The 27,906-nt window shown below is 41.9% G+C and overlaps 1 protein-coding gene across 4 annotated transcripts in view; it reads right to left on the bottom strand.

Annotated features, from left to right (window-relative positions):
* The window catches only part of ADAM12 (ADAM metallopeptidase domain 12), a 195,990-nt gene that overhangs the window by 10,033 nt on the left and 158,051 nt on the right, over positions 1-27,906 (bottom strand). For 2 of the 4 annotated variants that reach the window (XM_081863182.1, XM_081863183.1), the window contains 6 exons: positions 22,773-22,862; positions 21,974-22,169; positions 11,668-11,776; positions 11,367-11,565; positions 1,922-1,999; positions 231-339 (listed from right to left, as the gene is read on the bottom strand). In XM_081863182.1, coding sequence (XP_081719308.1) covers positions 231-339; positions 1,922-1,999; positions 11,367-11,565; positions 11,668-11,776; positions 21,974-22,169; positions 22,773-22,862 — 781 coding nt within the window. Of the gene's footprint in view, positions 1-230; positions 340-1,921; positions 2,000-11,366; positions 11,777-21,973; positions 22,170-22,772; positions 22,863-27,906 lie in introns of all 4 variants that reach the window. The other 2 variants (XM_081863180.1, XM_081863181.1) reach the window with 1 other exon arrangement.

The raw sequence follows: 27,906 nt of genomic DNA, 5'->3' as shown, positions 1-27,906 counted from the left end.
CTTGCTTGAGCTTATTCCCACAACATCACATTGCTCACATAAGTGGACCACTTGCACAAGCATTTTCAATCTGCAAGAGAGCTGACTGAGGTAACAAACGAACCAGGGAATAGGAAATCCAGAAATGGACACGAACTCTGGAGTCCTCTGTAAACTTGGTGCCCAAAGCAAACACCATATGGCTTTTGCTTCATAATAAAGCTTGCTCTGCAGTTAAGTCATTTACTTACCAGATTGTCTAACTGGCCCGCTGTCTACACTGCCACCAAATCCTGCCTTGTCACAAAAGGGAGGAGCCCAGTGGGCCTCACAGTGGCAATTTTTTTTATTGTTGCAGACCTTAACAACAAAGGGAAATATGCAGATGAGTATGGAAAACAGTACATGAACATGAGGCCTCTCCACTGCCTGTCCCAAAACTGTACTCAATAATAATTAAAAGTTATTAAAACAGGGCAACACTACATCTTGATGTGATTGCAGGCTGCACTGTTCCACAGAAACTTTGTTCAAAATGTATCTCCTAATGGAACTAAAAAAAAAGTCAACTGCAGAATTAAAAAGCAGTGGTGGAACTGTAGCCACAGAATTGCTTGGAAGTTGCAAAAGGAGGTAGGTAGTTCTTCAGGGAGAACACCAGGCCGCCTACTTGTATTTTGTATTAATAAAACTATTGTCTTTTCGTCATTCATGCCCACTTGCCTGTTATTTCCTCAGTCCATTGAAGAAACTAAAAAAAGCCAATCAGTGGATGATCAAGTGAGACTCGAATCCACAATCCACAGAATTATAGCTGAGTTTCCACCTCACCTCACGCCTTAAGAACTGGCAGTAAAAACAGGTAAATGCTGGGAGCTAATCTAAATGTTTTAAGGAATTCAGAGAACTTGTGCAAAAGGGCAGGCATCTGAGTTTAACACTAAGATGCTTAACATCAGTTACTGGAGTGAGACCACATAATTTATAATACACTGTATAGTCACTTTTCAGATCTGCAAGTTGAGGCAGATGATTACCCGAGAGAGGCCTTTCAAACAAAATTCCCAGGCTTTTTCAACACAATTTTAATCTTGCTTGCTTGTTCTTATGTTCTTTTTGAGATCTTCCTGCTTTTTTGGTCTATTATGCAGGTTGTATTTATATTTTAAATGTTTAATTGATTTTTAATGTAAACTGCCCTGGCAACATGTTGGAAGGGCCATATATAGAAATATAAACAAACAAATAAGTAACAAGATGTTCATTTTTTAAAATATCTAAGCTCAGTTACAAAACTCAGGTTTGAGGTCCAAATCAGACTGTAATATGTGAAACATTAACAGGAAGTTTTTGAATTAATGTTAGGTTCAAAATTATGTAAAAGAGAATGAAATTCTGTTTTTTAGCCACAGAACATAAATTTGTAGAAAGATAATGATGTTGTAAACCTCAGAAGATTAATTTTTAGAAATATGCGGATATTGTAAACATAGATATTTCTAGTTACAGATAGGTAGCCGTGTTGGTCTGCCATGGTCAAAACAAAATAAAAAAATTCCTTCCAGTAGCACCTTAAAGACCAACTGAGTTAGTTCTAGGTATGAGCTTTCGTGTGCATGCACACTTCTTCAGATACACAGTGTATCTGAAGAAGTGTGCATGCACACGAAAGCTCATACCTAGAACTAACTCAGTTGGTCTTTAAGGTGCTACTGGAAGGAATTTTTTTATATAGATATTTCTGTGTTAGGTAAAAACCACGTTTCCTTTCTTGGACGCTAAAAAGAGCATTCAAATTGATATTTTTGGAAGGATACTTAAAAAAAACACATTGACAGATATATGACAAAGCATCATAGATTTCAAAAGCTGTAACCAATGAATACTTCATTGCTCAGCTGGGTGTTGACTGACTGTAAAAAATTGGATCTGCAATACTTACTCCACGTCCGTGACATTTTGTTGCACATTCATGAACCCCAAATACGCTGGTATTTTGGCATTGGCGGTTAAGGCAGATCTATACAACAAGAAAAGGAGAGCAGGCTTACTATTGCCAGACAATGTATATGCTTATCTTACTTTTTTCTGTGCTGTGCTTTCCAGAAATGCTTAAAATGTGGGAGAGTTTGCAGTCAAGCCCAACAATGCATGTCTGTGCTAGTTAGTAACCAAAGGGGTTAATGTCCACATAGCTGTAAATTGCTAGAGAAGGCCCGATCACACCCAATCACCTTTGTGGAGGCAGGAAGGAAGGTTTGTTTCCTGTTCCTCTCTCTCTGCTTCAGGATGGAACAAACATGCTTTAACATAGCTATCTGCCTCGGATATGTTTTTGAGGTTGCTCTTGCTGTATTTTTCAACTAAGAACATTCACCTGCATTTCTTATCATTTCTAATAAGCATAATGCAAGCCTGAGACCTAGTAACTGTGGGCAAACCATTTTAAACTAACCTTGCATTCTACGCTCTGTTTTACTGAGAAGGGGGGAAGGTGTCCCAGCTGCCTTAAGGAGCTGAAACATTATAAAAAGAAGGTTTAAAACCCCAGTTCTTATGATTCAGACAATGGGATTTGGACTCTGAAACTTGGGCTCTTTAAAAACAGGCACTAGCCCTCCCCCCCCCTTGTGCTAACTCACACACATTGGTCTATAGTGGATCAATTATAATTACTGTATTTCAATGTGTAATGGTCACATTCTTTTGTGCTGATTTTTCCTTTCCAAAAAGGGGGGTGCGACCATTATGAGGTGAATTACGGGATGGAGGCAGAGGGAAGGGGTTGCAGATGGGCAGCGGAGGTGGTCACTCACCCGCTGCTTCCCCTTCTTGGCTTGGGTGACCCTAAGGGAGCCAAAAGCAAATGGCGGCAGCAGCAGCAGCAACAACCTAGTTCTGGCACACAGCGAGAGCCCATGGCGCTATGACCAAGCTCCCTCCTTCCCTCTTGACTCCAGAGACCCAAGGTGGCAGCAATAGCAGCAGCAGCCCAGGCCTGCCTTTGCCTGACCTCTCCAGCTACCTCCGCTTGGGGACAAGCCAATGTGGGCCCAAACTCCAGCCCTCACTGCCTCAGGAGCCACCAGGAGTGCCCCCCCATGCGGACCCACAGCTTGTCTCAGAATTACCCCAGCAACTATTATGCGGGGAATGCTCTGGAACCAATTTCGCAGTCCGGAAAGAGGGTTTGACAATTACATAGTGGCGACCGGTATGATGATGAAGAAGAAGAAGAAGAAGAAGAAGAAGAAGAAGAAGAAGAAGAAGAAGAAGAAGAATAGTAGTTTGGATTTGATATCCTGCTTTATCACTACCCGAAGGAGTCTCAAAGCGGCTAACATTCTCCTTTTCCTTCCTCCCCCACAACAAACACTCTGTGAGGTGAATGAGGCTGAGAGACTTCAAAGAAGTGTGACTAGCCCAAGATTACCCAGCAGCTGCATGTGGAGGAGCGGAGACGCGAACCCGGTTCCCCAGATTACGAGTCTACTCAATATGTCTACCACTCTTAACCACTACACCACACTGGCTCTTGGTATGCAGTGAAATATGGTAATATATCCTCTTACTAACACCCATCATAAAATTATCTATCTACTCTGATTTCAAGTTTAGACTCATTTAAGACAGCCATAAAGAATAACTGGTACAACTTTTATTTAACAATTACACTACACCAACAATGTTGTACCAGAATAACACAGTAAGTGCCAAATAATTTGATATCAGAATTTTTTCTCCAAGCTACAATTAAAGGGTCAAATCTCTCTAGATATCACAAGATGGCTGCTCTCAGACTATTTCCTCTGTGGTTGTCCCAAAGCACTCAACAGAATATGTGCCAGGTATTTTAAGTTGCAAAAATGGGTGTGTCAATACCCTTGCATTTGGTTGCTGGGGTTCACTAAGAATGAAGGTAGACCGTAATACTTAAAAATAAATCACAGGATGTTCATTGTCAGTTCAACTTTTTAAACTGCATGACAGATATTTCATCTCACCTTGTGTTAGGTGGGCTGTTTCCCTTGCTTTAAGTGCTATATTAATTTATATATTAATCTTTTGCCAATTTTTTTTAAAAAGGAAACACTTTAAGAAAGTTGCCAAACTGCTGGGCACCAGCATACACCTGCTGCAAACTTGCAGGACTGTATCTTTGGTCTTCCCTGTTACAGCTTCAGGTGAACAACCAGGTAGCTGGCAAAAAAACTAAATTTTAGCTTCTTCTTTTTAAATGAGATTTTCACTCTGGTTCATTTTGAGCTGCCTGATCACAGTAAAATGGATCTATCACTACAGTTTTGCTTAAAAGCATTACTTGATTGAAATCATGGATTTGACAAAATAACCTTAATGTTTCTTTAATGGTTTTGGGATTTTCTATGAATAGGAAATTTACCTGCAGAGGCAGCGTCTCACACTGGTTCTCTGCAGTGTGTGTGCATGTGTGTCTGAACATCTCTGTGTGAGAGGGCAGTTTGCTGTTGTGAACTGACAGATAGAGAGCTGAGAATCCTTAGCCAGAGTTAGTTAGAAACTAGAGCACAGCATTGCAAAGACTACACAAGTTACTTCCTGTGAATCTGCTGCCTGCTATAGGAGAGCTTGCTTACATCTTCACCTGCGTGCTGCCTGCATATTTGTTAATAAAGCAAATATCTGAAAGTTTTTTGTTGTTGTTTAGTCGTTGAGTTGTGTCTGACTCTTCATGACCCCATGGACCAGAGCACGCCAGGCACGCCTGTCTTCCACTGCCTCCCACAGTTTGGTCAAACTCATGCTGGTAGCTTCGAGAACACTGTCCAACCATCTCGTCCTCTGTCGCCCCCTTCTCCTTGTGCCCTCCATCTTTCCCAACATCAGGGTCTTTTCCAGGGAGTCTTCTCTTCTCATGAGGTGGCCAAAGTATTGGAGCCTCAGCTTCAGGATCTGTCCTTCCAGTGAGCACTCAGGGCTGATTTCCTTAAGAATGGAGAGGTTTGATCTGCTTGCAGTCCATGGGACTCTCAAGAGTCTCCTCCAGCACCATAATTCAAAAGCATCAATTCTCACATTTGGTCAAAACTCTCCACTATGACCTGTCCATCTTGGGTGCCCTGCTTGGCATAGTTCATAGCTTCTCTGAGTTATTCAAGCCCCTTTGCCACGGCTGAAAGTTTTACCCCAATGCTATTTCATCCAAAGGTAATTAAACCAATGGCACTGCCCCTGGAACTTCTCACTTGATAAAGAAGTGGGAAGCATGTATCAGCATGAAACTTGGGGTGGCACTCCTCTTCACATGCTGATATCCCCATCCTCCAACACAGAGGCAACATAATCCATGAGCTCGAAGCTCTATGCCAATGTCCAATCCCTACTTATGCAATTTCTCGCTTGAAGCAAAAAACAAAGCAATACAAGAGGGAAGAGATACGGTGAAAATGTTCACCTCATATGTTAAATCATTTGCATTGTTGAAAGCAGGTGCAATATCTGCCCACCACTCCCCAAACCCCAGGGTCAGCTTTCCAGGGGCTGCATGCCAATGGTGCGCAGACCAGAGGCAGAAGTGGGTGGGGGCAATGGATGTACCTCTTTGTACAGCAGGCAAAATTCAAGGCACACAAAAACCAGATGTTTCTACACTTTCCCTCACACATTTCTCCAGCCTCTATCTGGGCAAGCAATCTTGTAACAGTTCAAAGACATAGTCCAGCCAGGCAAAGTCAGGGAGCGCATGGAGCAGGGCTGGTGAAGGATATGGCCCAGGCAGAGCTAAAATGGGCCAGAATTGGAGCTCATCTACTCAGGATTAGCCAATGCCATGCCCTCCCATCAGCTTCCTGGCCTATGGCTAGGCACAATGATTTGTCGTCTAATAGCATCTGGTGGGCCTCATGTTAGCTACTCCTATACTACATTCAGAAAATTATGGCAGTATCCCTCCACCCATTCACAAACTAATTTCCTTTTGGAATCACATGCATGCAGAGTTGCACTTTAGATATAGCCATTATGTTCGCATTGGTCTAAAAAAAGATGCATTTGCATTTTATCTCCAGCGAAATGAACAAACAGGGAGTGGCATGTAATCAAAAGCATTCATTTGAGACTTTATGCAATTGTTACAGAGAGTTAACTTCACTATTCTACTGTAGCTGAAAGGCCGGGACAAAGCAAGATTGACACTGCAATAAAAGCAGAGCACAATGCAAACTAAAACGACCCATTTACAGGTTGTCTGATAAATCATCCAAGTTGAGAAAAGACTATATGCTGCTGAAATGAGTATTAGATGCCAGGTCAACAGTCAGATATATGACATATAGCACCTGCACACCTCTAAATTTGGGGCTTATTTCAGCAGGAATAAAAGTCAATCACAATCATATAAGAAGCAGGGGGGTGGGGGGAGTGAAGCAGAAGACAACAAGGCTGCTTAAGCAAGGCAAATATTCCCTAGAGGAAAGAGGAAAAATGGGAAGGAAGTGAAGTGAAGCAGCCTCAAAACACATAAGGAAGGAACATAGTATAAGGAACATGGTATAATTACAGCATGGTTCACAAACAAATAATCTAGAATTCAATGGTACACAGAATTCTGTTCACATTAAAAGGGCAGCTATTAAAATCATGCATACTTAAAAGCTGAGACTGGTAACTAGGATAGCCATTCACATATCACTAAAGAGCATGAAGACATCACCAAAAAGTACATAGATTTGCATAAAATTTATTGCTGCTAATTTCTATGTATACTTGCAAATTTAGGAATAAATATTACTTAAACAGAAATACATCTCATGAACAGTCTTCTGTCCAGATTCTGACTGATGATGGACAACTTGTGCTCCCTGGACTTGGACTGGAGAGCCCTACAAATACAGTGGTACCTCGGGTTAAGTACTTAATTTGTTAAGGAGGTCCGTTCTTAACCTGAAGCACCACTTTAGCTAATGGGGCCTCCTGCTGCTGCTGCGCCGCTGGAGCACGATTTCTGTTCTCATCCTGAAGCAAAGTTCTTAACCCGAGGTACTATTTCTGGCTTAGCGGAGTCTGTAACCTGAAGCGTCTGTAACCTGAAGCGTATGTAACCTGAGGTACCACTGTAGAGGACTCCTTCAAACAGAGGACAATTGCCCTCTGACAAATCTCTAAATAAGAGGAGTAACCTTGTAAAATAGGACACATAGCCACTCTATCTGCAGCCTACTAAAAGCTTGTAAGTAAAGTGGGGTTGGTTACATTTCAACAGAACTAATTCAGTTTATGCTTATAGATCTAATATGTTTCAGTTTCACACATCAGCCATTCAAATACAAAATCGGTAATATTTTAGTATATTTTAGCTCTGCCTTGTATTCAGTCAATTCATTGGTCTTTCTAGCTTATGACAGTCTCCACAAATACTGATTTCATACCACAGGACTCCTCTCTAGCAGTCTCTTTGAACAAATGTTTTAAATATAGTTTTATAACCATAAATCTTTCTTATAATGCTTTGCTGCACTTCTTTTGTTTTTGTCAAAAGGAGTAGAGTTCTGCTCCTGTACAATTCTCATTGTATTGGAGCAACCTGGAACATAAAACTCAACTCATAATCACATTATGTTTAAAGTTTGCTGTCAGTGGGAACTAACTACAGTGGGAACTACTGAAACCTCAAAAGCAATAATAAGTTTTGAGGCTTTGACAAAATATACCCAAATGTCTTCTCTTGAATTGCAATCTGCCAATAACACAGAAGTCTCCTTCAACACTGCTTGTTTCAAATTCTTAGCTGTAGTTTCCCATGTCTTTTCATAATTTTATTTTCTAGGATTACCACTGTACATAGAAATCCTGGCAAAATCTGTGCACAGATACATTAAGCAATATGCTTCTTATTCCCTTAGAACTGAAAGGCTTTGCCTTTGTCTTGCAGAAGCTGCTGTTCATCTTGGCAACGTCCCCAGATTTGAAGCACGCCAAAACAAATAGCTAATGAACAAGCAGACGGAAGTATCAGTCAAAAGCCACTACGCATAATGGTTATTATTTGTCAGGCCAATGTATTTTCTGTAAGCCAATAGGAAACACCATGAGCTTCAGGAAATACAGCAGCATGTGAATTAATTTTTGCAAAAAAACTTCTTCTTTGGCGATCACTTGTAGCCAAGTAAGATTGTCTTCCATGAACATAGTTCATAAGTGACTGTGGAGGCCAATTCTGGATCCACACATCCTTCCACAGTGGGGACATAAGTTTCTGGGAGGAAGTTGATCAAGGTGAGGGTTTGCCAGATGTGCCTTCCTCTTAGTACGCTTCTCCCTTTTGTCCTGAGTTCGAGTGTCTTCAACGTCCACAACACCTTTGGTAAAGGCTGTTCTCCAACTGGAGCACTCATAGTCCAGTGTTTCCCAGTTGTCGGTGTTTATACTACTTTTTAAAGATTTGCCTTGAGAGAGTCTTTAAACCTCTTTTGTCGACCGTCAGCATTATGCTTTCCATTTGTAAGTTCGGAATAGAGTAGTTGCTTTAGAAGACGATAATCAGGCATCCGAACAACATGACCAGTCCAACAAAATTGATGTTGATGAATCATTGCTTCGACACTGGTGATTTCTGCTTCTTCCAGTACACTGGCATTAGTTCGCCTGTCTTCCCAAGTGATATGTAACGTTTTTCAGAGACAGCATTGATAGAATCTTTCGAGGAGTTGGAGGTGGTGTTTATAAGTGGCCCATGTTTCATGAGCATACAGTAAGGCTAGTAGTACAATAGCTTTGTGAACAAGCATTTTGGTTTTCCTGTGAATGCCCCAGTCCTCAAACACTCTGGACTTCAATCGGGAGAAAGCTGCACTCACAGAGCTCAGGCAATGCTGGATTTCAGCATCAATGTTGGCGCTTGTGGTAAGATAACTGTCCAGGTAGGAGAAGTGATTGACACTCTCCGTTACACCATTGAGTTGGATTTGTGGCACTGCAGAGGGGTTATTTTGTGCTTGTTGGTGCAGCACTTTGGTTTTTTGGATGTTTTTGTAAGCTTCTGCGAAGATATTTAAGGTGGTTTGGAAGTCATCCTCTGAGCGTGCACACACTACGTTGTCATCAGCATACTGAAGCTCTATGACAGAAATGGTAACCTTACTTTTTGCTTTCAGCCTATTCAGATTAAAGAGCATTCCATCTGTTCGATATATCTGCTCTTTATCTTTTAGAGGTGTGGTACCGTCTGTTGAGCGTAGGGGGCACATGCCATGATTTATTGGCGCATAGATGGTCTTTGTGGCTTTAAAGAAACGCTGTGCATCATGAGTGTTATCTAAGTGCTGGATCTCTTGAGCTTCTTTTAACCACCAGGTGTTCTTTAGTTCTCTTGTTCTTCTTTGAACCTTAGTGTTGGCAAAGGTTTTTTTTCTTAGTGGCGCAGTTTCTATATCTCTGCCAGATCTGAAAGATCTTCCTTTTTAATAATGCGTTCAATCTCACTATCATTCTCATCAAACCAGTCCTGCTGTTTCTTGGTTTGGTATCCAATAGTTTGTTCACAGGCTGCAATAAGGGATGTCTTTAGCTTGGGTCCAGCTTTCCTCGATGTTATCAGGCAACTCCAAGAGCAGATGGTCCTTAAGAGGCGTTTGGAAACAATCCCGCTTAATAGGATTTTGAAGGACTTGAGTGTTCATTTTGTGCCTTGGTTTCCTTCCTTGAAGCCTATGTTGAGGTATAATCTTGATAGCTATTGTGGAACGTATTAATTGGTGATCTGTCCAGCAGTCGTTGGCACTTGTCATACCCCCTCCCCAATTTCTTAAATAAATTCAACAGTCTACAATTAAACTCTGGGAGAAATGGTTGTATAGTGCAATACCTTTTAGAATGTATGTCCTCTGATCTGCAATTACTGAATCTGTTTAAACCCAGATGGGTATAGGTTGTCTATGAGTTATCTTTATGTGTATAAAAGGAAAAGGGATCCCCTGACCATTAAGTCCAGTCGTGACCAACTCTGGGGTTGCGGCGCTCATCTCGCTTTATTCGCCAAGGGAGCTGGCGTACAGCTTCTGGGTCATGTGGCCAGCATGACTAAGCCGCTTCTGGCGAACCAGAGCAGCGCACGGAAACGCCGTTTACCTTCTACTTGCACTTTGACATGCTTTTGAACTGCTAGGTTGGCAGGAGTCTTTATGTGTATAGAGACACACTATTCTAACTAATTATCTCAACCCACTTCAATCTGGGTTCTAGTTTTGAGACAGACTTGGCTTGGTCGCTCTGATTGATGACTTTTTTTACAAGAGAGGGATGGGGGAGTGCAACCCTGTTGCCTCTGCTTGATCTCACAGCAGCCTTTAATACCACTGACAATCGTATCCTCTTAAACTGCATGCATGAGTTAGGGGTACTGCTTTATGGTGGCACCACTCTTATTTATAAGGCCAGTGCTAGTGAATAGCCCTGGGTGACTGTTTTGGCCTCCTAGCAACTGAACTGCCAGTTTTCACAAGGCATCACCTTGTCCGCAGTGCTATTTAACATCTTTGTGGGGAATCCTTTTTAGCCCTAGGGCAGTATTCTGTTCTGGCCAACCTTCTGAGGGCTATAAGCCAGTGGTGGGTGAGGCTAGAAGCAAAAGTAGATGGAGCAATTAATGTGAATTTTATCTTTGTTCAGCAGGTCACAGTGGCAAGTTACAAATGCCTCCTGTAGGCCCATTCATTTATGCAGGCTTTTCTTGGCTCATATGGTCCACCACACTGATCTTTTTATTGTTTTATTAATGTTTCACTGAATGTTTTATTGATGGATGCACTGTTTCTAATTTACATTTCTTTGTTCTGTTGGTTATAATGCTGTGATACTGATATTTTAAATGGACTTTAATGAAAATTAAACTGGTCAGAGATTTTCCATATTAAATTGTATGTAAATATTATAAGTGAATAACTTGAACTCTCTCGTCAGCACAGCTGATTCTTCTGGATACAGGAAATTCTGTAAATCACATTCAGTGATGAACTGATAATCAAGCAGATATGCAGCTCTACATTTAGCCACCATCACTCACTCTTTGTTCATTCAATTCTATTCAGAAATAATTTGTCAATAGCTGGCTGCAGCATGTTAAAATACAGACAGAATGACTTTCACTGGCACAATAAATTCCTTTTTCAGCACTTTTATGTAAAAATTGATAGTCATGCCTTCTGGCTAAACAACAAACTGATTCCATTCATTCTCAAAAAACTCTTGAGTATACTTAAACAGCATAATTGTTTGCATAAGCATCTCCATTTGGCCTGCCAAACCTTTACTACAAAATGCAGAAAGTATGACTTTCATTTCTAAAGATCAAGACTGAGTTTTCCTTTAGACACACAGACTGGATTATTGGGAATAAGATTTTTCAACCTTACTTTTCCATCTTCACATTTTGTTCCAGCAAGGACAAGACCAGGGTCAGGCATGTCATCGCCCAGGTATACGTGGGTTCCACGGCATAGAATTTTGCCTCCTCCTTGTAATGGGATGTTTGTTTCTATGGAGACAGCATTGGTACCAATTACAGGTCGATTTGCTCCCCCCTGACACTGAATTTTTCCACATTTAGCATCTCTAAAGGGAAAAGAAATAGTGTTAATCATTTTAATGATGTTAGCATCTACCATTGGCACAGTTCCAACCTCTTTTCCAATTAGGCAAGACAAGAGCATATACCTGGGTTCACACTTGGCAAAAGAACTTTTGGAATCCTTCCCACAGTTTCCATAAGGATCACCGGCAGAATTGACTCTCTCAAAGCATATCCCAGGGGCAGGTTTAGCACCTACAAAAGAAGCAAAGCCACTTTAATCTTATAAAGTACGCAACACTTTTGGTTGGGGACAGCGGAAGAAGAGAGTGGAGGAGGAAACAAAGGGAATGGATTTTGTTGAAGCTGCGCTGGACTCCAGATTGACTGGGGGTTTGGAGGCATGTGGGAGGCATGCACAAGTTTCACTGTGGACTACAACTTCCTTCAAATAGTTGTCTTGTTCCATTGGGAAGCCTAATGCTTAAGGCTCACCCAGCTGGCCCTGAATGCAGAGATTCATGACACAGTTTCATTAGCTTAAATGTTTCTGGATGCTTCAACTGCTGCTAGCTCCTTCCAGACCTCACAGCCGAAAGGAACCAGTGACAAATACATCATCCAAGATTTACGAACCTCAGAGCTTGTGACAGCTCTTCTAAAGTATGGTTACCAGATGTCCCTGTTTCCCGGGGACAGTCCCCGGATTTACAAATCTGTCCCTGGACAACTCATGATGACTTGAAAATTTAACTTCATTAGGGAGACAATCCTATATCCTTGAATAACATTTTAAATACCTGAGGCTGCAGTCTTACAACATATCCTCAGAAATAAATCTACTGACCACAATGGGGTTTTCTTCTGACTAAATACATATAGGGTTGCATTTAGGTTGCAATCTTAAGTGTGCAATCTATTGAGTAAGCAGCATTGAGCTCAATGAGATTTCTGAGTGAACATGTTTAGGACTGGTTGGACTCCATGTATATTATGACAGCCTCAAAATAAGCTACCTCTCAAACAAAACACACACAAAGAAACACTCAGTGTTTAAGTTGTAATAAAGCATGTAATTGCTTGGGAAGTTATTAAGACTGGGCCCCCATAACCATAATTAATAGAGTGACATTGGACAGGACTGGGGGTGCCCAGGTTCAAATTCCCCTCTTGGTCATGAAATTCACTAGGTGAACTTGGGCCACAGTCTATCTCCCAGCCTAACTTACCTCACAGGGTTGTTGCGAGGATCAAATGTGCAGATGAGAGAATCATGTATAATGCACTGACTTCCTTAGGGGAGGGGAGCAGGAAATAAATGTAATAAATAAATTCTGTAGGTGGGTTACACCTAAAAGAGTACATTTAAATTATGCATTATACCTGGAATGGGTGGAGAAACCAAATGTGATTTAAAATAATTATAGAACCTAATATTAAAATTGCAATTAGCTACCTTTATTTCATAGTCAGTAGCCTGACTAGTAGAATATCTTTAACTGAAGATTAGCTTAATGTTATATTTAAAAAAAGTTAAAGTGCAATCCACCTAGATTTAAATGGTCTACTGATCTCTCAAGCTCATAACTCAAATGCCATTTCATGCATTACTGAAAAGTGAGGAAGCAAACATACACTCTTGCTCTTTACCACTTTGCTGTGAACTGGGACTCAACAGGGCCATATTTAGCTAAGCCGTTGCACTAGCAGAAGCTACTGCAAGGAATCCTGCTCGTGCCATGGGAATTCTTCCTCTCCCTCCCCCATGTGCCCCCCACCCCATCCGCAGTGGGGAAAAGTTCCATTGCACAAGGACTATCTTTGCACTGACGGAACCTTGGTCTTCGTGCTATATTGAATACAAGCCATGCATATGAAAACTATAGAAGGTCTGTCCTTAACAAGAGCAGTACACAGAGCACAAAGTGAGGTAGTAGTTGTAGCACCATGGAAAGCTCTATATGACAAATGTTCCAATAAAGTATAAGCCAGAACTGAAGCCTTTTATGGAACCAGGCTTGATCATTCTTCCTAGGCTCTGCCCCTTCCTTGAGGAGTGGAATACCTTAAAGACCTGGGCCCCGTGTTTGGAGTCTAGCGTTCTTACTCTTGGACCATTCACTCCATATGTTTGCCTGGACTAATGGGCTTTTAGCAGAGGCAGCTGGTGGAGAGCTACATCTCTGTCTATAACCTTCTCGTTGCAAACCAGGATATATGGCATAGTCAGGAATAAATGACATATAAATGGATATTTCTTATCAAGATCAGTTTGAAGAGTGCTTTTTAGTTTTTACAAGCTAGTCCTACAAGTCCAATAGGGGTAGCTTTGCTGCAGCCTTAGCTTTTTGCACTTTTATAGCAAAGTGTACCTCGTTACCCGTTTTTTACAAAAAAGATTGCACACTGTGTATTCCAGCACAGAATATAAGCAGTGCTCAGCCTGAATAGATGGGACATGCAAGGGAGCAGAAAATGCTTTTTCTCAATATGCAATCTGAGGAAGCTATACGTTAAAAGTTTCGGTACAGCTTTCAAGGCACTGCTGTGGTTGAAACCAAAAGGGGCAAATGCAGATTACGTTCTGTCTGAGTACTGGCCGAATGTGATATCAATGAATTGGAAGAAAGCCATTGAGAGAATAGTTGGCTTCCATGTATCAAATTAGGAACAACTACGTATTTGTTGAGCTATAAACTGATGGTCTGGAAAGACACAATGGGGGGCGGTATCCAAGCACAAAGTTCCACCAGTGCAATATGTTTTAATATGTGCAATGGAACTTATCCCCCCCCCTCATTTCCCTATGCACCTTCCGTAAATTTGCTCCAGAGAGTTAGGGAAACTCCCAGAGCAGATTTAAGGGGTCACACTAAAGCTTGAAATCTCTAAAATATCAAAAGGCCGTGAATATCATTAAATCTCTCTCTGAGACTGGCTATCCTTAAAGATCAGGAAGTTTCTCACATCTGGATCAATTAAAGAAGGGCCAACAACAACAACAACAACCCCACCCTCTGTGTCTGTCTTTCTTGTTCCTAAATCACAAGCAATAATTGTAACTTTATTGATATGCTGAATAAAATGTGCAGGAAAGGGTATAAAGTTAATTTTAATATTTTTGGAATGCTTGAAGTGCCTTTCCTGATTGCTCAATGAAAGGCAAATGCATTGGAGTAGAATGCGCACATGTAGGATTCTTCTGATGAGCTAGGGTGAGGAGAAAAATTAAACTGAAAGGCTGTGAGTATATTTCCGACTGATTTTTCACTTTTGGGCTTAAAAATCACACTTTAACCGGAGCATTCTCTCACCTCCAGGACATAAAGGAATTTAACAGTGAATGGAGAAATTTTACAAATGGCTCTCTCTCTTTCTCTCTCTCAAACTGAATACATTCATGCAGTGGCTAACTTGAGATCTGCCCTTCTGCATCAAGCCAAAAGGTCCACTTAGTCCAGTATTCTGTTTCCAACAGGGCACAGACAGATGTCTCCAGATGTCACAGGGCACAAAGTCTTCCTTATTGTTTACCGCTAGCATATGTCATTTAAAAAATGGATCTATTTATTGAAATTTTGAGATTGTAACACTAACAAATAAAAGCAGCAACACAAACCAACATTTGAGGTACATTTGTGGTCACCTCCATGTACACCAAAGGGACACGGGTGGCGCTGTGGGTTAAACCACAGAGCCTAGGACTTGCTGATCAGAAGGTCGGCGGTTCAAATCCCCGCGACGGGGTGAGCTCCCGTTGCTCGGTCCCTGCTCCTGCCCACCTAGCAGTTCGAAAGCACCTCAAAGTGCAAGTAGATAAATAGGTACCGCTCCGGTGGGAAGGTAAACGGCGTTTCCGTGTGCTACTCTGGTTTGCCAGAAGCGGCTTAGTCATGCTGGCCACATGACCCGGAAGCTGTACGCCGGCTCCCTCAGCCAATAAAGCGAGATGAGCGCCACAACCCCAGAGTCGGTCACGACTGGACCTAATGGTCAGGGGTACCTTTACCTTACTAGGTACACCCCCTACAAAGCACAGGTACCACCCTGATTTATTACTTCAAATGAGTGCACAGATCACTCTAGAATGACTTTTGGGTATTTGGAGAGAACACGCTGGGGGAACTCGTGTGGTGGAGTGCTGTGCTTCAGTAGTTGGACTGGGTGGCCTTTTACTAGAACCCTAAAGCCCACCCACCTGAGCTACTGTAGATGGGGGGAAATGATGCTGATGGTCTATTATCTACTTCACCCCCATGAACCATATGCTAAATACCCAGAATTTACTTCTGTTACACAGATCAGGGATTCGTCTTTTTTTAAAAAAAGAATCATTTTGTAGTTGCTATTATTAAACAACTGAGAGTCAGAAACCTTTGCCAAGTGATTGTAACTCATTGAGCATTTGCTCACCACTGCCACAGCTAAGGCCTGTCTGTAGACCTGTCCTGCATGAATGCATTATCCTTTTTCAGTGCCATTCATTATGCTTGTAGCTGTTATGACATCTAGAAGTAGTAAGCGATTCCATAAATAGGACGGAAAACAAATTCTAAGGATGCGTATGGTTCTAGGACTTGTCTTAAAAATGCCAAGAGCTTTGTTTTCAGTGAATTGCTTTTATCAACATATTCAATAACTGTATAAAACTGTCCCTGGGTGAAGGAATGCAGAAGTAAATCAACTGTGTGCATAGTACTGTCCTGCTTTCTTGATAACTTTTACCAAGGCTGCGAAAGGACCTCTTTTTCATCCCATTCAAAATATGCTAACCAAGAGCCAACAAGTGTATTGATGTGCATGACAGAAACTGTGCAAAGCTATGCAGTTCCCCTGCCCCCACCCCCGGGCACTTTATAAAGTTGTTCCAGTTTCAATGACCATGATGTCAAAAAAACTATCCCTTTTTGGTATAGCCATCCTGACCCTCTTGAATCTGCAGTCTAAAAGTGGGCATGCGTGTTAGCAGGATGGAAGGTAGGATTTGGGGGCCTGCAACCATCCTTTTGACAGAAACCTCACATGCACATAGAGAAACCCTTTACTGGCTTGGTGATAACGACTGGGAAAAGCTATTAAAACATCTGAATTGTATTAAAACATCTGAATTGTAAACACCTGTATTGGGAAGTTTTTAATGTAGGATGTTTCTCTGTGTTATGTTATATTCTGCTAGAAGCTGCACAGAGTGGCTGAGGCAACCCAGTCAGATGGGCAGGGTACAAATAATAAATTATTGTTATTGTTATTATTGAAAAACAATAGTTTATTTCCAGTTTTGCTGCAGCCCCTCTGATTAGACTTTTATAATCATGTGCTAATGTTGTTGTTATTGTTATAGGTATAGGTATATGCATGTAAGAGTAAAGAGAACAGACAGAACTAGGGGAGTTAAAAGAAAAACAAACAGCAAAAGCTTCTAAAGGCACTTAAGGAAGCAAACCATGATGTTGTGGTTCTTGAGGGAACCCATTTATCATAATTCCAGGAGATAAACTGAAGTAGAAAGCCTTGTCTCTCTTTATTTTGTTACTTGAAGAGGCAAAGACAAAATGATTTGTGAAAGATTTGCAGTCGATATTAAACTCGTTGGGCTGGGTGAGCAGAGTTTATCTTACTTTGCTATTGACAATCAGAGTTTGGCGCCCTAGTAATTAAGGTCCTGTCAACCTTTCTAGCCTAAAGCTTTTGCTTTTTCCTCTCTACAAGAATTAAATCACCTGCTTCAAATCATGCCAGGTTAAAAACATACTGGAGATGGCACCAACTTGGATGTGTCCCCTCTGCTCCAGAAGTACAAATTTGTTTAGTTACAGAAGAAAAAGACAGTTCTCACACGGCCTCACTTGCTTCTATGATCTAAACCATTAGCTTAGTAGCCTCTAAGATGGCTGAAGTAGATGAAATTTACAAAGGAGCCCTTCCAGAGCGGATTAACCCTGCAAAATTATAGGCAAACTCATCCAGGGGTCTTCATGAAGGAAATCTTTCTTTGTTTTGTCCTAAAAAGGAAGGTCTCTGTTTTTTTTAATCTTCTGCAGAACTGGATGAAATTTGCAGCCCGACAACTGAACTGAGGGAGAGGGAAAGTAGAATGACCCTTTATTAAGCTCTCCTAACTGGCGCTGTGGGTTAAACCACAGAGCCTAGGACTTGCCGATCAGAAGGTCGTCTGTTCGAATCCCCGCGACTGGGTGAGCTCCCGTTGCTTGGTCCCTGCTCCTACCCACCTAGCAGTTCGAAAGAACATCAAAGTGCAAGTAGATAAATAGGTATCGCTCCGGCGGGAAGGTAAACGGAGTTTCCGTGCGCTGCTCTGGTTCGCCAGAAGCAGCTTAGTCATGCTGGCCACATGACCCGGAAGCTGTACGCTGGCTCCCTCGGCCAATAAAGCGAGATGAGCGCCACAACCCCAGAGTCGGGCACGACTGGACCTTATGGTCAGGGGTCCCTTTACCTTTTTAATTGTTTGCATACTAAGAATTAAAGTAATGCAAATAGGGGCGGGGGGGGGGGAGAAAACAGCAGAATGAAATCAATTTGATTGAAGTATTTATTTTTAATTGTTTGTTAGGAAACAGAAAGTGATTGGGAAGGATGCCAGTAACCTACTGCTCTTATATACATTTCCTGCTTTCTCAGGTAGAACCTGCAGAAGAACAATGACCGTGTGGAAAGTTGCCCCATGTTGAAAGTTCCACAGGGCCAAAGAACACTTCCCAAGCCTCACCCTCTTGAAACATCCATTATCTGACAGTTAACACTATCATTTATATCAATGTGACTATCACCGGCATTTCTTCATAATCACAACTGATACTCTCTTTTTAAAGTATGTGCACACCCATTCATACACCAAGCACTTCAAAGAAAGGTGAAATTGTTTGGCAGCCTAGAAGTCCCTGTTTCTTAAAGGTTAATGTTTTCTTTCTCTCAGAAAATCAATAACTTTTCTCTGCCAAAAGATTTATTTGCATATCTAAGTGCCTCTTGAAATGCCAATAAAAGCTGCAGATAATATCCAAATGCATTACTCTCTACATAACTTTCAATCATATCACTATCAATAGGGTGACATCTTTAGCAATGTGACTTTACAAAAATGAAGTATTTAAAAGTTTCATTTTTAATTAAAAGAAGGCACATACTGCAATATTTAAACAGGACCGAATTCTCCTGTATAACACAGAACATAGCCTTATCTTGAAGACAAGTTTTCTAAACAACATTTCAGTAATACACAATTCTTCATAACGGGTAGATCAGTATTCCCTGCCCTATATGATGTCTTGTTGGGATACATATTTTTGTAGCATTTTTTCCCCTGGGAGACCTTGATGGTCTAACCCATGGGTAGGCAAACTAAGGCCCGGGGGCCGGATCCAGCCCAATCGCCTTCTAAATCTGGCCCACGGACAGTCCAGGAATCAGCATGTTTTCACATGAGTAGAATATGTGTTTTTATTTAATATGCATCTCTGGGTTATTTGTGGGGCATAGGAATTCGTTCATTTTTTTTTTTTTAAATAGTCCGGTCCCCCATAAGGTCTGAGGGACAGTGGACTGGCCCCCTGCTGAAAAAGTTTGCTGACCCCTGGTCTAACCTTGGTAATCCACTTTTTGCTCCTGCTTGTACTTTGGTGTGGAGGGGTCAGGGTCATGTACCTTCAAAATCTTGGGTAGTTAACTAAGAGTGCAATTTTCTGGTATCTAAGTCAATTCACAATGACAAGATGGCATAAGACAGTGGTTTTCAACCAGTGTGCTGAGGCACCCTGAGGTGCTGTGAATGATGGTCAGGGGTGCCGTGGACAACACTAACCTCTGTCCTTTCCCCCCTCCCTCCTCTGATGCCCTCTCACATCTCTGCCTCCCAAAAGCTTGCACAGCTGCTGTTGCAGAAGCCCTGGCTACAAGCTCCGCAGGCGAATGGCGCCAGGGGTTGTTGGTTGCCAAGAACTGAGGTGGCCTTGGAGTAAGCAAGCAAGTGGGTGAGGGAGCTCAGCCAGTGAACGGACAAGTGGGGGGCTGGGCAGGGAGGCAGGCTCTGCACTGGCATTTCTTCTGCTTGGGAGCTGAGTGCCCAGTGCTGAAGGGGAGTATTTCTGTCATCCAGGCCCAGCAGCACCCACTGCTGCCACTGCTGCCTTCCAAGGTAAGGTGCTGGCTTCACCTTTGGCCAATCTCTATTGGGTCACAAAGGCTGGAGGCATCTTCTTTCCAGGCCCCTGTGGGGCAGTGTGAGGAGGCACTTCTCTTTGGGGCAGTAGCTCAGAGACCAGCAGCAGCAGCAGTGGCTGCCCAGAGGACTCCTAAGGATGGAGGAGAGGAGGCTGAGGGAACACTTCCCAAGGGAGTGTTTCAAAAAAGGGCGAGAGGCTGGCAACTCTGCAGGCAAGGGGTGACATAACTGGGCTCCTGAGCCCCATAGGGGTGCCACAGAAAGAATGTAATTGGTCAAGGGAGCCATGGACTCAAAAAGGTTGAAAACCTCTTGGTCTTCTGTGCTGGGCCCAGTGAAAAGATACTTGACATCTAGGTAGCAATTGTGTCCAGAAGTGCTTTTTATCAATTGCCTTAATTAATCAGACACATGATGGGATCATGTTTCCAAATGAGGAGTTATTATTATCCATTCATATGTTGTCTAAAGCACACATTATGGGGCTACACTCCCCAAGAACTCCCTTTGAAGAGAGATCAAACCTGGGCTACAAAGATGGTGTTGGAACTGTAACATGCACTCAAATATTAGGAGCGGGCACAAGTATTAGAAATGGGGGGAAAGTAACACAGCATACTAAGCGAATCACCATGGGAAGGCAGTGCCTCCTGAACAGCAGCCTAACAATCTTTTAACTAACTAACTAACTAACTAACTAACTAACTAACTAACTAAATACTAAAGGAATTTCTTAGGGCACCTTTAATTTTGAGAAGACGGACCAAGGGGGTTCACAAACATGTAAAAGCCAACTGCAAAACAACTAGTAAAACCAAATTATAAAAATATAGCTCACCCATAATTAAAATACACACTAAAACAAGTTCATTGAAACAGTAAGCCATCCATAATTAAAATGCATAATAAACAAACAAAATAAATTTAAAAATAAATTAAAAAATAATAATGAAACGTTAGGAATAGGGTGCACAGGGAGATTAGCAAATTAAGTATTGAGTAAGTGGATATACAGTTTTCAAATACAATGCCCCTCCATCCTTGACTATGATGCAATGTCAGCTGAAACCAGATGACTGTCCAAGTCAATTTGCATTACTGATGGAAATATAATCGGTGGCACAATTTTTTCTTAATCCGGCAACAGCGATGAGTTATGTTTGCGTAGTTAATGCTATGCCCTTGCATAGTGGCTTTCATCCCAGAAATCTCTAAGTGCTAAAGTAAACATTACAGTAATTACTTCTGAGAGGTAGGCAAGTATTTGCGTTTTACAGTTAAATAAACTGAGGCAGGGCAAGGCAAGCTCTGTTTCTAAAAGGATTCAAATGTGCCCAGCAGTCATAGCTTCAAAGAAAGCTAATGATCGTACCTTTGGAAGAAGACCGTAAAACCTTATGCTGTATTTAAGCACATGTAGAATTCTAACCTGGGGAGTATGGCTACAATCCCAGCATTTCTCCAGCAGCACAATCCCAAAAAAAATTGTGGGACTGGTGCTAATGATGTGCAACTGATACTCTGGAGAACCCGAGGCTAGTTAGGAGCTGAACTGAGGAAATGATTAGTTTCTACAAACCATCTTCCAACTCTATGATTCTATGATTAGACCACCCAATTATATGAAGAGGTTAATAGACAGATATCACGTATCTTCTCTCCATTCTTTCAGCTCACCTTCAACTGTAGGGATGCAAGAGGGAAAATGACCCTCTACTATAGAGGTTGGGAAACCTTTTCACCCCAAGAGCCTCATTCCCTTGTGGGGACCATTTTGGGGCCCACATGGGCTTGGTGGGTATGGCCAAAGGCGAAAGTGTGTGGAGAAACAAATGTGACTCTTGTTTTGTACAGTAGATCACATCCCAACTATGCAAAGCTACACAGATACTTCCATCCTTCATTCAGGCAAGCAAAGGGCATTATTACAGTTCAGTCAGGTATTTCCACAAGGATAAAGCACTCAAGTAGGGCATGGAGCAGGTCCGGTGAGGTGTGTGGCCTTGGGGAAAATCCAAGGGCTAGACAGAGGGGCCTGGAAGGCTACATTCAGCCCCCAGGCCTGAGGTTTCCCATACCCTGATATATTGGGATTGGGCATGCAACATCTATCCCACAGAAATGAACTGTCAAAGATGGGAAATGCAGAATTTACGGACCCAGAATCACACGTGGCTTCAAAGTTTCTGCCTCCTCCAAATATCACAAGCAATTTGTTTCTGTGGATAAATACCTAGAAAAAGAAACAGCGAACAGGAATTCGAACTCACCTAGTCCCCAGAGTGTGATGCATTGCTGCTCATGTGTCTGGCACATGCCATTATAGCAATACCCATCTACCCTGTGGCAGGGGTGCCCGTCATGTAAGTAAACATTGGCTGGGCAGAGAGGGCTGCCTCCAGTGCAGAATTCAGGAAGGTCACAGGAATTACTGGAGTGCCTGCATAAGACCCCTGCTGGCTTCAGCTGCAGGAGGAAAAGATTTGGCTGTAATTCCAATCAATAAAAGTTACTGCACAGTGAAATTTATGCTATGGACTAATGCTTCCCCTCCCAGACTCTGCACCAAGTGGCCATTAAGCACAGCATAAAGGCACCACAGCATTTATATGCATCTCTTTGATATACTGCACAGCGGTTTACGGCACACTTCTAAAGGGCCTCCTTCATTCCTTACTAAAATGCAAGCACAAGGCTCTGACACTCTGCGCACACAGAAGCACATAAGTTAAAACTTCAGCTGACTCTGCAGTGGTGGAATTATTTAAGTGGACATAAACTTTTAAGGCTGCTTTTTAATACTGTCAATTTATGCATAAAATAAAAAAAATACACATTGTCTTTTAGGAGAAGAAGTGCTGCATTGATTTTTTTTTTTTTAAAAAAAAGCAGCAGCAGCAATAGATACGTTTTCAGTGGTGCAGCTATAGGCCAATGAACCTCTTGAGTACCAAGTATATTCCACTGACAATGCATAATAGCTCACATAGCAATGCATGTTTCACACGGCATGAAGATTGTTATGGAGGCCTGCCCACCCCACATTAATTAGGAAGCAGGAAAATTCACCTTGCAGTCTTCACAGCAAAGCCCATGGGCACATACTGCTCCTGGTTTTAAAGTGCAAGTAGTAGCATTACAGCATTCATTTGTACATTCCTAAAAAAGAAGCCAATAAAACCTAAGAATTACAATAGGCAGGAATATGTACATAGAGATCGACTGGGATCCATATGACCACCCGATTCTCTGCTTTTAGGCTAAAGAACACACTGCTTGTGCGCTGAACTATATTCCATTCTTTCTTTTCCCACCTCCTGAAATGTTTTGAAATATAAATAGTACAGTGGTCCCTCGAGTTACAAATGCCTCAGGTTACAAACGCTTCAGTTTGCAAACTCCGCTAACCTGGAAGAGTTACCTCAAGTTGAAAACTTTGCCCCAGGATGAGAACGGAAATTGTGTGCCGGCGGCACAGCGGCAGCAAAAGGCCCCATTAGTGAAAGCACGCCTCTAGTTAAGAACAGTTTCAGGTTAAGAACGGACCTCTGGAACAAATTAAGTTCGTAACTAGAGATACCACTGTATTCTGTCTCCTCATTCTGGAAAAGCATTCAATATTGTAAAACATCCTTGTAACCAAGGAAGCACAAAGTTGCAGAATCATCCAGTCCAACCCTTAACTTGTGCAGAAAATCCAGGTCCAATTTTCAACATCTTCAGGAAGGGTTGGGAAAGACTCCTGCCTGAAACCCTGGAAGCCCGTCAGCCAGTTAGGGTAGACAATATTGTCCTAGAGATGGACCAAAGGCAGCTTCCTAGGTTCCTACCTCAGCACAATTCCCACTGGCTTTCAAGCCTGCCAGGAACCGCATGGGCTTCCATGAGTGGCCACACTAGGCTCTAAAAGTGTGAGCTGAGGCAAAGTTTCTGTCACCTTTCTCTATCCCCATGATCTCACCTATAGCTGCTTTTAGAAGTTTAGGACGACTCACTTGCTGTTTAACCTAGGGTGTCTCATTTTAAAACTTCATTTCTTCAGTGTTCACCAACCATCACACAATTGTTCTCTGCCCTTTTTCTTTTCTCTGAACTAAATACACCACATTCAGATTCTGTTTGGTCTAGTTCTAAGCATATATCTAGACTGTGGCAGGCAGGAGAACAACTGCTGAATTTTCTTCCACATAAAAAAAAGTCCTGAATTCAGAAAACGAGGTTTCATGGAGAATACTAGAACATTTCCCCCCAACACTTAGCTTTCTCAGTAAGAACTAGGCATTTCTGTGATTTTCTTCTAGAACTTTATTAGCATTACCATTCTCCTCTGAATTGTCTCCAATTTATCTTGTGCTGATCAGAAGTGGCACAGTACTTAAATGAGATCTAATCTCTTAACTGAACTGAGCAGAGGAGTACTATTGTTTCATGAGTCTAGGAAATGATGCTTCTGTTAATGCAACTTGAAAGCAGATTAGCCTTTCTCACCAGAGTATCACACACTTGAGTTTGTTATTCACTGTAACCTTCACACGTCCCTTAGAAGTGCTGCCTATTTAGTTATCCCCAGCCTTAATCTTTATCATTATTTATAAATTTTACTTATACAGTGCCAAGTTGCTTTGAGTTTCATATACAAAGGATAGATCCATTCCCGCATGGAACTTCTGAGCCAAATATACAGGCATACCTTGGAGATATTGTGGGTTTGGTTCCAGACCACCATGATAAAGTGAATATTGCAATAAAGTGAGTCACACTTTTTTTTGGTTTACCAGTGCCAGCTTCACTCCCATGGCCAAAAGAGGGGTGGGAGTGAAGGGCTTCCTTCCCCTGTAAGCGGAGCATTATCTGCAAAGTGCAATACATTTCGCTGCAAAGTAAAACGTAATGAAATGAGGTTTGCTGGTAGCTTTTTTTCCTTTCTATATGTAACCCTTTGGGGGGGCATAATTTCATTTTCTTGGATTTTGTCTTACTAAGTCCTTATTTGTAGTCCTTGGTCAAATAGAATGGGTCAGTTTAGCCTTGATAAATGGAAAACTTACATTTCAAGGTCACAGAGAATGGCAATCGATTGACATTAAATTCAAATTTCAGTCTAGTGAGATTTGGCAGAAAGTAGAACAAAAGCCATTCTGCTCCACCGAAACTCTGAAGTATTTTATTTTTATTTAATTTAACGAAATATATATACTTCTTGACTGTAATAAAATCTCCAAGGGTTTTACAAGTAGTATTAAAAATACCCATTTAAAAATTTCCACCGCCGCCACCATGGCTACATCTCAGCTGTCAGGCCGATGGGAATCGATATCCCAGAACATAACCTGCAGGCACATAGTCAAAAACCTTGCTGAAGTGGAGCAGGTTTGTGCCTGGATGGGACACTACCTAGGAATCACATGTGTGCTTCCTTGTGTTTCCTCATGGGGAACAGTGGGATAGAAATGTACTACATAAATAAATCTGCCACAGTCCCTTGGCTGGGCTCAAGGCAGAGGGTATATGTGATTTATTTTTTTCCAAGTGAAAGCAAGTACATGAGGGAGATGCGAAAAGAGAATCTGCATGTGAGATGGAGGGGTAGGTAAGGCACACTTGCCCTGCTTTGCAGGGATGGGATCCCTATACTTCCACTGGAAAGCTATATATTTGATCCAGTCAGAAAGTGCTTCTACTTCCATTGTAAACTGTGGTTCTGGCTGGATTCTGGTGGCGATGGTAGAATTTGCCTCATCTCTTATTTACGTAGATGCAGGAAAATTAGCTTATCTCATCCTCAAAAGATCCTATTCAATGAGCATACCTCAAACTAAAATGTATCAGGCAACCTGGCAAAAGAAGACCTTCAGAAGCAACTGCAGAATCTTTCTAAGGAGCTTACAAGAAAGTTATGAATGCAAAAGCTCTCATTGTTTTTGTAGAAATGTGATTTTAACACTTAAAGTTCACCAACAGTCAACAGGTTTCTTCCTCTCATACCCTGGAATCAATAAGGTGAATCGGGGTTAATCTTTCTTATTGGGGGGGGGGAAGTGTCTGCTAGACTGCTGTTTTAATATTATTTCATTTCAATAGATTTGGGGTACGGGTTAGGGTGAAACTGGCTCTTGTTAGGGACCCAGGCCTGCCTGCCCTGCAAAAATCACCACTGGAGATTGACTGGTGGCAATGCTAATCCCATTTACTAGGAAGTAAAACCCCCATTAACTGAGTGGGACTTATGCCTGAGTAGGTTTGTGCATTTAGGCAGCGATCCTATCCACTGAACCTGAGAGTAAACCCCATTGAACTCCATGGAACTTCTTTCTGAGTAGGCCAGCCTTTACAAGCCTTGCCTAACCTTGTATGTATACAGTGGTACCTCTTGTTGCGAGCGGGATCTGTTCCAAAGCCCCGTTCGCAACATGAGCAGAAGGTAAACCCGCGTCTGCGTGTGCCGTGATTCGCTGCTTCTGTGCATTATGTCATTTTGCACGTCTGCACATGCGGCGAAACCCGGAAGTAACCCTTTCCGGTACTTCCAGGTCGCCGTGGGACGCAACCTGAAAATGCGCAACCTGAAGCAAAAGTAACAAGTGGTATGACTGTATAAACAACATGCTCTATATATTGATTAGGGCACACACAGAGGGAGCATTACTTTGCAAGTATTTTGGACTGACACCCACTGGAAAATTTGCCTTTTAAAAATAAATAAATCACACCCCAAAATACTTCAGAACCTAGCCTGTATTCCAGTTTACAAGGCTTGCCAAGGTTTTGAGTACTAGGGTCATGGAAAATGTAGTAATTTCTAATGCAGCTATTGCAGTAAAGTGGTTTTTTTTCCCTTGCTGGGGGCCACTGATATAGCTCTTTGTCAAAGGCACAAGGGACCCTAGGTATACCGCTGGGGGTAGATGTGACCCATGACCAAATTCCATCTGACATATGGCATCAAACCACTCTGGTGGCTCCCCCTACCACCTGGCCTAGACTGTAGCCTGTCTTCTTCTCACCTAAGCCTTAATATCATGATGGAGGTATGATGCAGCACTAAGCCAAGGAGAACAGAGGAAAGATAAAGAAGTCCCCTCTAAAGCAAGTGAAAAAATGCAATCAATTGAAAGACAGTATCAGCAAGACCTGAAGGGTGAGTGAGAGGCTGTACAGAGCAAGCATTTCTGCCCCGCTTCCTCATCCTTTTGTTCCACCTATGGTGGCTGTGAACTGGACACTAAGTACAGCTACCCCACAGGCAGACAGGGTCTCTTATCTAGGCGAAGAGATGGGAAAATCAGAATATGAGAAGAAGAGGGAAAGCCAGAAAAATGCAAACGGAATAAAGATATCTCATGGCTAGAAAGGTGAACCAATAATTCACTATTGCAGCTCTAATATGTGGTGAGCTGGTTATATTTAGCCTTTGACATTTCACTAGTTAACAAATCTCCCTCGCATAAAATTTGCATTGCAGAATTCTCTTGCAGGTGACACGTTAAATGTATTCTGGTTCTCTTCACCTTTGGCTCTGACTCTGCCCAACATTGTTTTTTTAGCTCCTGACTGAATTCTTCCCATGGTTCACAACCCCTCATAGAAGAAAACTCCTCAACCACTGCACTGGCTAATAAAAAACAGCTTTGTATGCAAGCTTCATGCAGAGTTACACACAGAACAACATGATGCACTCAAAGATTAGAGTGGTATTGATGTGCTGATCCAATTTAAATTACATTGCTAATGCAAAATTAATGTACTGGATATGCTGGTACCACATAGATTACAGTGGAAGACTGGGACTAAAACCAATCACAAGTGAGCCACCATTTCCCAAGGAATTTAACAAAACAAAGGAAGAAGCCACAGTTCAAACTGCTTCATGGCAATATTAACGGTTTCTACTTTAAAAGGTATCAGTAACACTGAGGAGTGAAAAAGTGAAAGATAACTGGGCTAGAATGAATGTGAAAGCTACAGATACTCTATTGACTTTAAACAAGCAGATAAACCTACTTCTCATGCTTTGCTACCCAGAAGAATGAGTATGCTGTCAGGAAATCCTTATGGCTTGATCAATTCAATAAACTGTATGGAAAAGCTATGCAATTTCTTGCTATTTCAATGTCTTTCAGTCTATTATGCATATAACTCTATGCTTACAGGAGAAGACAAATCCATAATTCTCTGGTATATTTAGTTATGATAATCTGGGAGA

The sequence above is a fragment of the Podarcis erhardii genome (genome assembly GCF_964252035.2).
Source record: "Podarcis erhardii genome assembly, chromosome: 5".
Lineage (NCBI taxonomy): Eukaryota > Metazoa > Chordata > Lepidosauria > Squamata > Lacertidae > Podarcis > Podarcis erhardii.
The sequence above is the reverse complement of the archived record's forward strand: the minus strand, read 5'-3'. Positions and strand labels throughout refer to the sequence as shown.